The sequence below is a fragment of the Carcharodon carcharias genome, chromosome 8 (assembly GCF_017639515.1).
Source record: "Carcharodon carcharias isolate sCarCar2 chromosome 8, sCarCar2.pri, whole genome shotgun sequence".
Lineage (NCBI taxonomy): Eukaryota > Metazoa > Chordata > Chondrichthyes > Lamniformes > Lamnidae > Carcharodon > Carcharodon carcharias.
In genome coordinates this window covers 138571009-138583795 of record NC_054474.1, presented here as the reverse complement: position 1 = coordinate 138583795, position 12787 = coordinate 138571009, and the positions used below count along the sequence as shown (strand labels likewise).

Here is a 12787-nt window from a genome sequence, read left to right as displayed (position 1 = left end):
CCTTATTATCTTGAATTAAAAGAGACAGTTTAAAAAATAACTGTCTTGGAATGTCCAGCGGTCATAACAAATGTCAAAACTACTTCACAGTGTTGAAGTTACACTGGAGAACTGCACTCCTGAAACCTACATATATTATATAACCTTTCTCAGCAGCCAACAAATCTTGTTTGATAGCTTTTTGGACTTCTTCTCCTGGTTGCTTCAGAAAATGTGCTTAGGCTAACAAATATTAGGAACTGTAACAGTGGCTCTTTCTCATTACTGTTTGTGGTTTCTTGCTGTGTGAAATGGCTGCCACATTTGCATACACTGCAGTCACGGCAGATAATGGTAAGCCCATGTAAAATCTTAACAGGACCTCAGTGTGAATACCGTGTGCATTCTTAAACACCACACTTCTGGAAGGATTTTGTTGCCTCACAGAGGGTACAGCACACACCCACAAGGATACAGCCTTGTATGAGGTAATACAAATATGAAAACAGACTTGAAAAATAGGGTCTTTTTTCATTACAGCAACACCTGTTATACTGTCCATAATATGTGTTTAAAATTATAGAGGGACTTGGCAGGGTAGATAGCAGCAGAGTGGACCCTGTAGTTGTGGGGTCAAGAATGGAATACAAAAGAAGCAAGATTAAATGTGAGAGAATTAGAATATAGGGCAGAGAATATTTTATTGACAGACCGGATTTTTCAGAGAATGGGGTTTCCCACCACGTCACCTGAAGAGTCAGCAGGGAACGTATTCCCATCGATACTGGCTGCCCTGCAGCCAAATTTGCCTGGAGACCGGATATCCACCCCTCACTCGGGAGGAAGTTCTGCCTCTGAGAGCCGTTGGCCAATCAGACTGGCCAGTAGCTCGGTAGCCCCAGCAACACCAGTAGCATATTGGCCAGGACTGGTCCCCAGATTAAAAGTGCCGGAGTCCAGGACCATGTAAGTGCCAGTGGTCTCATGGCAGGGAATGGAGGTGAGGCCCAAGGGAGGGGTGAGGAGAGGAGGTGGAGGTCTTGGTGCGGGAGGGGAAGAGGGAATGGAGAAGGGGGAGACCTTGTGGGAGGGGTGCCGGATGTGGAAAGGAGGCCTTTGAACGCCCCTCCCCCACCCCAATCCTTTTTGCCCAAGCCTGAGCATGGTGACTTTCCAGGCCTCCCCCTTGCTCCTGATCTCCTCCCACCAGCCAGAAAATTAAGGCTAGGCAGGAAATGGCCTCTAAGTGGTCATCAATTGCCCATGTAAGGACCTCAACTGGAGCAAGGGTACATCTGCTGGCCTATGCCGCACCCATCCCACTGTATAATTGCGGAGAGATCAGGAAGGGAGGGAGAGCAGTGGGAACGCCATCCAGGGAATTTTACAGGCCCCATCCCTGCCAATAGGAGAATGTAAAATTCAGCCCTATAATGCTGAGGAACTCATTTTACAGGCAGAAACTATGTTAACCATCAAGGTTACATTGGGTAGCGGGATGAAAGAAGTGTTGAAGTGTTGTTGAAACAGAGCAGGTAAATGTGAGTGGGTGTTTGAGTTGGTGTTTTGCTTGCATGGAAGGTAACATCGACATGGACTGGTTGAGCAAAAGGAGCTGTTTGTGTGTTGCAACTTTTATTTGCATTTGTGTGTGTGTGAAAAATATTGGCTCACCAATCCTGTGTTTCTATTGGATAGCTGTACTCAATGGAAGCAGGAGTCCGAGAACCATTGCTGCATTGCTGTGTGGACCTATCTCTGATCCATGCTGTTTTTAAGTGCAACCACCTGCTTAGATGGTTAGATTGATCATTTTACCCTTGCTTGAGAAGCTTCCTGAAATATTTATGAGTGACAGGCTTAGATGCTGCATTTATTAATGCAACTTATTTTGGATAAGATTTATTTTATTAAGAGCATTTGGTCACACACCTCGGTATAAACACAATAGCTTCTGTAAATCGGGTCGCAAATGTACCAGAGCAAAAAAAAAACTTCAGAAAAGTAATCATCTGACATTGCGCCTCCAGCAAAGGAAACCACATAAACTCAGACCAGGTTTAAGTGACGATTGTGTGATAGGGACCTCCAAACTCGGAATGAACGCAGGAGCAAGTTTTGCTTGGAATTCAACAAGGGAAGGTGAAGACAATTACACCGAACTACAGTGCTGATTTGAATGTCTTGGAACTTTGTTGGCTGAACTTTCCCAGCCCTATGATGTGCAGGCTTGGAGGCACAGGGGCCAGGAACAGAGGGGGAGCTCCTACCTCTGGGCAACTTTCCCAAGGGCGGGCTGGTAAGCAAATCAGCTGCCTGCTCCACGGATGCAGGGGAACGATTTTGTGGCCTGTCCAGCATTCCAGCAGTGGAGCAGTACCCCTCCCCCCACCACATATGGAGGCCTCCAGCTCAGTGGGGGGCCCTCCCCGCTGCAAGCTAAGGGTCCAGTGGACCAAGAGGCCCCCATGTCACAAAGAGGTGGCTGCATTCCTGAAAAGCCACAATCACGACTGATCCAGTGAAGGAGATTCACCCCCAGCGCAATTCACCTATCAGTCTAGATGCCAATTATTTGATGCTTGTGTTCAGGCCAGTAAAAGTGCCTCTATCTTGAGGCATCCTCGCGATTTCTGACCTGCCTCAGCAGTGTCCACATCTCCCAATGGGGTTGAAAGGTTTGAGAGTTGACAGCCTTCTGAATGGGCCAGCAACATCAGGTGTAAGGACAGTGAACATGGAGCTGGCCAATTAGGAGGCAGCCTTCCGGAAGATTTTGATGTTGGTCTTGCTTCCAGCAAGTGCAGGCTTGGGAACCTCGTTTGATTCTGACTTTGGGTTCCAAAGCCCACTGGAAATGCTGCCCTTTATCTCCTTCTCAATATCCTTGTCTTATCAATGGTTATGATGCAGTAATTCAGAATGGCAGCCTGTGGTGTGATCCCGTGAAAACTCAGTTGATATATGTCATCATTAAAGTGGATAGGATTGAGTCCTAATCTCAAGAGAAGGATATATAAGTGGGCAACATCACCGTGAAATAAAGTGTCTCTCTGTTACTTGTTTATAGTATCAGGTTGTTGCAGAGAAGGGAAATGTGTGTGTGTATTTTGTTAGGGGTCTAAAACGTTGTGCATCAGTTGTATGTCAGTGGTGGCATTCTTGCCTCTGAGTTAGACGTTTGTGTGCTCAAGTCCTGCTCGAGACCCAAGCAGATTATCAATGATGAAAATAAGGTGCGGTATTGCAGATGAGGTGTTAAACTGAAGCTTCCTCTGCCATCTCAGGTGGACATAAAAGATCCCAAGGAACTATTCGAAGAAGAGAAGGGGAGTTCTCCTAGTATACTAGGCAACATTTATCCCTCAACCAATAGCTGGTCATTTATTTCAATGCTGTTTATGGGAATTTGCTGTGTGCAAGTTGATAGCTGCATTCTCTACATTACAACAGTGGCTATACTTCAAAAATATTTCATTGGTTTTAAAAGTGCTTTTGGGATTTCTGAGGTCATGAATGGTACTAACTCGATGCAAATCTTTATTTACTTTTTAAGATAATTAACTTCAATACTTTACTGTATACATTAGATTGTTATAGTGTTTTTCTGATTTTCCCATTCTAGGCATTGCCATCATGTGTGAAACGGAAATAATATCAAATGAACCCACAAGCCCATCATCATACTTTGGCGAATCCTCTGATTCATACTATCGTGTGGACCGCTGGCAAAAGCTCCGAACAGCTGTCAGGAAGCTAGAATTCTGGGAAAACTTCAATGCTGAACTGGCAGGATGTGGGTTTTTTTCTAAAGTATATAAGGTAAGAGAACCATTACTCACCATTTTAACAGTGCCTTTCATTGTTACGCAAATAATGTTGGGTTTACTTATGCCAATAATGAGGTGCCTTCTTCACTTTGAAAGTTCAACTAAAGACTAGGTTGAAATTCCTTTCACGTGGACACAGAAGAGTAATAACCGATCCGTCAATCAATCATTATTTGATTAGTTCTGTTCTGAAGAAGAGTGTTATTCCACTTGAAACATTAACTTTGTTTCTCGCTCCACAGATGCTGCCAGGCATCCTGAGTATTTCCAGCACTTCCTGCTTTCATTTTATTATTAATTGCTTAGCTCTGTTTACAAGTAAGAAATGGATTGCAGTTTTTATTCTGAACAACTTATCTATTTACTTTGAAATAGTACCAGCTCATGTACAGAAATTCACAAGTCATGCTCTGGCGAATGAATAAGTAAAAAGGAAATTAAACAGTTTAATATTTATCACTGGACTAAACCTCTTAAATATCTTGTTAGGGGCAGGTCAATTGAAGGACAAGCACATCACATACAAACTGTGTATGCCTGATTTACACATTGGCATTTTTCAAAGGTGGTGTCCTATGTGACCGAGTGTACCAGGCATAAAGAAAAGGATTTCCACCCTGTTTGTGTACTCTTGTTCACGTTAGAAATAGAGTCTAAGATGTTTCCACCTTAAACTGGAGATATTTCATGAGAATCTTAAAATGAGACTGTGATGATTTAATTTTATTTTTTGATGTTGCACCTCACAGAATGTCGAGTACAAATTTTGCCCCTGTATAAATGGATGTCAGAATCACTCAATGATCAGCTGCGAATGGAAGTTCATTTAAAGGGCATGGTGAGAAGAGTTAATAAGCAGTTGTAAGGTCATCTCTGCATCAGTGGGCCTGGGCCAATGAAGCAGAAATTGCAAATCTGAACCAACTGCTGCAAGGACATCTGCAGCCAGCATGCAGTTTACAGCTGGCACAACCAGTAAGAGATAAATGGAGGGTCAAACCTACAAATCCTTCTGGACATGCTGTGTTGCTGATTCTCGTCCACTTGAAGTGCCATTTAATATGGGTTGGGTTGCTCTATCAATTGCCTGCAACATCATGACTGCATGTTGGGCTTTTTTTCTTTACATTTTTGCTTGTTATTTCTTAATTGCCTGCCTCTTCAGCCTTTACAAAGTTTACTCATGGGTTGAGACATCTATTGAGCCTTTTAGAACTTTTGTGACCCTATTCTTAATGCTTTCCCTTCATTGCTCCTGTTATATTTTTGGGACTGCTTTCTTATCCTAGATGCTTCAGCTCTGTATTTTAGATTAGTCCTATTATATGTTAGCTACCTGCAAGTATCTTCAGTGGGTCTTATATCTAGGTAACATTCTGAAAGCAAGTCCAGAATGAAAAACAGAAGGCCTTTGTTTAAATTAGCTACTGGATCTATTCTGTGCCTCCAAGGCAACTGGCTTCCATCTTCAGAAAGCAGTGGAAACCTCAAACATAAATATATTGGGCAATTCATGTACAAGTGAATATACTATATATAATTATATAAATAAATGAACCAATCAACTCCTTGAACAACAACAATCAGTGAACTTGACCTAAGTGTTAACCTTTTATTTTGTGGTTAACCTTTATGCAGTATTCCTATAGCCTTCCCAACTGTGGAGTAACCTGCCTCAACCTATCTCACTGATGGCTACAATTATAGAATTACAGAATGACTACAGCACAGAAGGCCATTCAGCCTGTCACGTTATAGTGCCAACTCTCTGCAAGAGCAGCTCAGCTAGTCTCAATCCCCTACCTTTTCTACATAGCCCTACAAATCTTTCCTCTTCTGATAATTATCCCATTTTGCTTTTGAAAGCCATGTTTGAATTTGCACTTTCAAGCTGTGCATTCCAGATGCTGTGTAAAAATGTTTATCCTCATGTGATCTCTGCTTCTTTTGCCAATCACTTTAAATTAATGTCCCCTGGTTCTTGACCCTCTGCCTACTGGGAACAATTTCTCTCTATCTACTCTATACAGACCCCTCAAGATTTTGAACACCCCTATCAAATCTCCTCTCAACTGTCTTTTCTCTAAGGAGAACAATCCCAGCTAAGCCAATCTATCCACCTAACTGAAGTTTCTCATTCCTGGAACCATTCTCGTACAGCAAGTCTTCGCTGCACGCTCTCCAATGCCTGCAGATCCTTCCTAAGCTATGGTTCCCAGAATTGGGCACAATACTCCAATTGAGGCTGAACCAGTGTTTTATAACTTTCTTATTTTTGTATTTTAAGCCTCTGTTCATAAAGCCAAGGATCCCATATGCCTTAATAACCATTTTTGCAACTTGCTGTTCAATGATTTATGCACATATACCCCCAGGTCCTGGAGAGGGAGCACATGGTGTTTACTGGTGTGCTTGATGCCTTCCTTGACTGGCGGGCACCACAGGGGCTGGAGTACATTGTCAGCCCTGGGAGCAACATTTTAATTTAATTAGTTAACTTTCCTTTTGAAGTTTTATTTTTGTTACAGTGCCCCATTAGGGGCCGTCACCTCTTTTATTAATTTATTTAATTGAATAACATACTTTCAAAGGAGCATATACCCCCGGCCTCTCCATTCCTGTACCCCCTTTAGAACTGTATCCTTTATTTTATATTGCCTCTCCTCATCCTTCCTGCCAAAATGTATCACTTCACACTTCTTTACATTAAACTTCATCTGCCACATGCCCACCCATTCCACCAGCCTACCTATGACCTGTTGAATTCAAGTCGATCAATCAGTGTCCTCCTTATAGTTCACAACACTTCCAAGTTGTGAGATCTGCAAATTTTGCAATTGTGTGCCCTGCACACCCAAGTCTAAGTGATTGAAATAGATCAAGAAAAGCAGCGCTCCTAATACTGATCCTCAATATCTAATTGACTTAATGATTTGAACATTGGACCTATATATGTAGCCCTCAAACATTTGCTGAGCTTGCTAGATTTAAGTAATTGTCAACTTGATTACAAAAAGAAGCTGCTTGTTTAATAGGTGGTTGTCATTTTACCAAATCAGGCAGCAGAAGACATTCTGTGAATCATGACTGTTTTATATTGTTTCATAGTTCGCCATTGTGAGATTTGAACTCTTGATTTTGGGGTTACAAACCCAGTACCATAACCACTTGGCTATATGACTGTTTTATAGTTGGACTATAGTTTAGTACAAATACCAGTTTCCAGTCTTCACTTCGGGACCCTTTCCCCTTTACAGAGGACAAACCCAGCTCTTAAGTACAGGCTTCAATGAGCATTACCTGCTCTCGATTCACTCTGAAGCTTGGCCTGGTTTACTCTTAAAGGGGCCTGCATTTCTAACTTTGTCACTGCCGGTCATATACATACCTGAATGCAGCATATTGTCTTCCCTTAAGCTTTTTGAGGCTATGAAGTCTATTGAACAAATCAAAATAATGCTTGCATCAAGATAGATTGAGTGCAAGATTCTAATTGAAGCTGTTTTTTTCTAAACGCCTAAAGGCTTAAATAACCATGTTACAAATGCAAAGTTTATAAAATAGTTATGTTTTGGGACTTTTGCTTTAATTTAGGGGAAATTGGTGGAATGAAGGGGGTCATGTGACCTGCTTAGGTGGCTTGGTTTTTAAAGAGGGGCCTGGGCTGATTTACTGGGAAGAAGGTACAAGATATTCATACCTGTAGACAATGCAAGAGCATCTGTGGGTAGATTGTTGGACTCCAGGTTTCAGAAGATGCTGTTAGAATATCAGGTTCAATAAATAGTTATACTTTAAGTTGCCTATTTAATTCTAAGATAGAATGGAGTTGGGGGTCTAGAGGATAGCTAATTAGCATTTCTACCTGGATACAAGGCTCCATATGATTCATGCTGTCATGAAGATGTGTTTTGAGGGGGGAATAGTCTAGAGCAAATCATTGTGGTATCGGATTAGAGTTTCCTGAGATGTTACTGAAGCTCACAGACCCAAGTCAGTGTACAGGAATCTGAGAGAGAAAGTGAGGAGAGAGAGAGAGAGGGAGGTGGAGGCAGCCAGTCCTACACCTGAAGCAGTGAAAATGGTGTCTTTATTCTTAACTGCAGAGGAAGTATAAACTTTGCTCACACCTTTTGCTTGAAGGTACTCAAGTTCAGATTGAAGATACCAAGTTTGTGAGGATTTAATCGAGGTTGGAAGATTTGTCCAGCTTTGACTAGAGGGGGGAATCTCCAGGGTGATCCTCACTGTGAATGTTTTGGGGTTATAAGTTACCCAGTTAGGAAAGGAAAAAGGAAGTACACCAATGGGAATGGAGAATAGCTTTGGACTTGTTCTAGGAGAATGAAGTGTCTACTTAAGGGACAGGGTAAAGTATAACTGTGGTGGGGGATTTTTGGTCATTTTATAAGTTAAAGAGGGGAAGCCTTTCTGTGGTCTAGAGTTTAAAATGCCCACAAATATAGTGTTTAGCCGAGGTATTTAGCTTTTTTGTTACAGTAAAAGTCTTAAAACTTGAAATCATGTCACGTGATCCTTACAGTCAGTCACTAGAAATTCAAATATCTTTTTTTGATAAGTTTTTGGTTCCTATGGGGATCATAACAATCATTAAGGATGGAATGCAGAGGAAAATGAGGCAGTGAGAGCTGCACAGTTCTCAAGGACCCTCCCCAAGTTTCCATTCATTTAAAAAATTTATTTATCTTATTTAATTTTTCACAATTTTGAACACCATTATCAGTTCTACTCTTAATCCTTGGCCTAGTGAAAACAGCTTTGGTTTCGCAGTAGCCTCTTATCAAAACTAAAGCCCCTCATCCTTAGAATTGTATTTTATTCACAGGATTTATACAAATCCTGTTCCATAACTTCTCACAATGGCTGTTAATCACCAATATTGTCAAAAGCTTTCTGATAGTTCAAGTGTGTTCTGTCACCTATAATGTCCTTATGCACCAGATCAGTAACTTGTATTTCGGAGGAATATTTTACTCCTTAGTATAAAGAAATAATTGGCATGAAATGTGTAGCTTTTTAAGGATAAAAGAGGATTGCTATTTAATTGCTTAGGAAATATAATAAAGTATTTACAAAGATTAAACAATACCAGTCAGCCCAACACATCCAAAGCAAATCAATGTTTAATGAAGGTATACCAAAAGGAGCATGTTAATATTGGTATAATATTTCAAAGAGCACACTTTTAAATATTAAAACCTTTAAATAATAAAGTTGTGTTGTCTGTGCTGAACTGATGTGCTGTTAAACTACATTGTGAAGGAGCAATTGGCCAAGCATTGTCAATTTTCTTGGAGAATGGTGAAATTATTTCACGGCTTTATGTAATCATGGCCATTTAGTTCAGCACTAAGATATTTATTTCAAAATTCTAGCTATTTGTGAAGAGATATTTCTATTGAAGTGTTGACTAAATGCCCATTAGTTTGCTACTGGAACAGAGAGGTCATAAAATCAAGAGTTAAACAGTTTTGAAGAGCAACAACACAGCTGAATTAAACTAAATTTATACAGAGGTTTATTTGGCTTGGGCACACATGAGAAATTATGAATTGATATGCAATGAAGCATTATTCCTACTTGCATCACAATTCCATTATTATTGCTGGAAGTCATACAGCTTGTAGTTATGGTGCTTGTTTGGCACTCAAATATTCATAAATCTGGATTAGCAGTGATGAGGTGGTGGTAAAGGGATTTACAGATCACAAAAGTGCCTGGATTGTAGAAATTCTTAAAAGCAAGATTGACTGCAACAAGTATTCAGATGTGATTATTTTAATTTTACTTTTCCAGACTAGACATTGTAAATGTAATATTTAATACATTCTGTTTAAAACAGCTTAAATATGACTGAATAGCCAAGCTGTTCATTACACTTCAGTTTGTTGCTCATACCTGTTTAATCCTGTTAGTCACCTTGCTGACCAAAACATGGAGTGGAGCTATTGCAAACAATGGAATGGATTAGATCACTACATTACAACACAAGCAATAGATCAATGAGTTTAAGCTCAGTGGTGATTTTTCATGCCATTTTCCCCATTGAACTAAAACTGTTGACTGTCGCCATGTTTATGACCCCTCATGGAATGGGTACTAGGGAACAATGTTATAGATTGTTCTAATAGTTCCCATTTAGTTCAATCTCTACCTCTCCCCAGCAGAGAAAATTTACTACTTCAAATAGAGCCATACTTAAATATTGCATCCCTGTAGGGAGGCAAATATTATAGATTGCAATGGAAGCCTGGACTGAAATGCACTGCATAAATCTATGTAATTTTGCATGCTGAAAAATGGAACTTTTATAGTTAAAAAAACAAAACATATTTTGCTAACCACTGTTGCTGGATCAAAATCCTGAACTCCCTCCCTAACAGCACTGTGGGCATACTTACACTACAGGGACTGCAGCGGTTCAAGAGGGCAGCTCACCACCACCTTCACAAGGGCAATTAGGGATGGGCAATAAATGCTGGCCTTGCCAGCAACACCCGCATCCCATAAATTAATTTAAAAGAATAGAAAATCGCATGCTCATTGACTGAAAATAGTTTTCTTACTCATATCAGAAAAGAACACAATTATACAGTAAATAAAGGTGATTTCTCAGTGCTCCTGGCTATCCATAGATTGTAATGACAATAATTGTTCAGTGATTAAAGGAAAGAATAGTTCATACCTTGACAACTTGATGAAACTACTTATCTTTGTTGTAATGTTTCTACCTTTGTGTTAATGGATTGATACACAACACACCATTAGATACAATTTCCTCTTGAAACACTAAAAATACTCTGTAGAGAAACTTGTTTTCAATTACAGATTGTAAAATCAGAGCCAGAAGAGTTTAAAACAGTGGATAGTTGGTCTTCAGCTTTGCTCAAAAATACTTAAGTCTGGAATTTAAATGTGGTTATGCATCTCTAATCTGACAGTATTAGAACTTTACTGCTCCAGCCTTTTTTTTGTTCATTCATGGGAAGTGGGTATCATTGCCCATCCCAAATTGCTTTTGTGATGGTGGGCCATCTTCTTGAACTGTAAAACAGCAAAATTCTTGCTCTAAAGGGCATTAGAGAACCAGAAGGGTTTTTATGACAGTTTGATTGTTTTGTGGCCACCATTACTGATACTAGTTTTTTTTATTTCAAATTTTATTTAATTAACAGAATTTAAATTCTATAGCTGCTGTGGTGGGATTTGAATTCATGCCACCTGATCATTTACCTGGGCCTCTAGATTATTAATCCAGTAACATGACTACTAAACAACCATACCTGGACTCCTGCATATCTATCATACAAAAGAATGCTTAGGCTGTCTCTCTTACAACCTTATTAATTTGTAAGACCCTCAGTTTAATTCTTAGCCCCAAGGGACAGGCACTTTGAGCATGTTTCCTGGACACCTCTGCTGTTGTTGTTACAGAGTTAACATTTGAAAATTTTAGAAGATAAAAGCAGTCTACTGGCTATGCAGATTATTAATGGTACCAGTGTTGGCAGCAGTTTTAGGAACACTGATGCAACAGTTAATGCCTCAGAAACTTGGTGTTTGAGCAGCAGGGAATGAAATGTGTGAGAAATGCTTCAGGGCTTAAGAATGCTTTTCTGAGGATAACTGTCTGCTACCAGGGAAACACTACAAAGCAGCCATTGCAGCTTTCAGTTTAAGATCTGTAAAGAGCGAGCAGGATACAACATTTGATAAAGAGTTAAAGAGCATGGTAATCTTATAAATGTTTTGTTTATTTCAACAACACCAAAACTGTTGTTCCAATAGATTCCAAAATGTGGATATAGGCCTAGAGGGAGTGGTGCCTGTCATGTTGTTATAATGATATAAAGGCACCATTGTTCAAAAGGGATTAGGCAAACATGTTGTGGGTTTATTTATTTAGACTAGGCACATAAGAACAACTGTACATAGGTGGAAACGTTGAAGATATCAGCAGCAGAGCTGTGTGTGTATGCTCTGCTCAGAGCAAAAGTGAAACTAAGACTGGATCACATGACACACTTTCCTTCTAGTGATGTCATCCTGTTATCCCTTAAAGGCATATTACAACATTTCCCCTTTCTTTTAAATATACTTTCCCCCCTTCCAAAGAAATATTTATAATACATGTTCATGTTTAGTTACTATTGCATAAGTATATAGAACTGAAGAATCTATAAGTCTCTAAATCATAGAGATAATCTCCTGATAGGTCCAGATCTTGTAATGGTAACCTCGTCTGGAGGTTTCTTTGATTGCCCACAGTGACCTGTGGGATTATCATTGTTAGAAGTTGTTCCTGGTTGCATTTGGGATCTTGTCCTTGATGCGATAGGACCACAGTGTGGTCGAGGAGCTGGAATGGATCTGATTTGTCCTCAGTTATGTGTCACCATTGCACCTTTATGTGTAATGACTTCATAGGACCTTGGTTCCAAACAATCCTTGTCACTTAGGCTGGTTACCCCATACCTTCTGGATCCTGGATGCGAACTCCTTGTCCCAACTGTAAACTTGGCAATCCTGAACTTGCATTTTTATCATGCACATTTGCCATCTTGTCTTGCAGTTTTAAGAGTTGCTCTCTAGTTCCTGAGAGAGTAGAATGGGTAAGAGTAGATAAATTGGTATGTAGTGGTCTGCCGGACGTGAGCTCTGCCAGTGATGGAATAGTTACTTTTTAAAAATCATTTATGGGATGTGAACATTGCTGGCTAGGCCAGCATTTATTGCCCATCCCTAATTGCGCTTGAGAAGGTGGTGATGAGCTGCCTTCTTGAACTGCTGCAGTCTATGTGGTGTAGGTACACTCACAATGCTGTTAGGGATGGAGTTCCGGGATTTTGACCCAGCAACAGCGAAGGAACGGTAATATATTTCCAAGTCTGGATGGTGAGTGGCTTGGAGGGGAACTTCCAGGTGGTGGTGTCTGCTGCCCTTGTCCTTCTAGATGG

The 12787-nt window shown here is 40.3% G+C and overlaps 1 protein-coding gene across 3 annotated transcripts in view; it reads left to right on the top strand.

Moving 5' to 3' along the window:
• LOC121281228 (dual specificity testis-specific protein kinase 2-like) overlaps nucleotides 1-12787 on the top strand; it is a 111713-nt gene that overhangs the window by 64276 nt on the left and 34650 nt on the right. For all 3 annotated transcript variants that reach the window (XM_041194030.1, XM_041194029.1, XM_041194031.1), the window contains exon 2: nucleotides 3605-3801. In XM_041194030.1, coding sequence (XP_041049964.1) covers nucleotides 3616-3801 — 186 coding nt within the window. In that variant the 5' untranslated portion in view covers nucleotides 3605-3615. The remainder of the gene's footprint in view (nucleotides 1-3604; nucleotides 3802-12787) is intronic.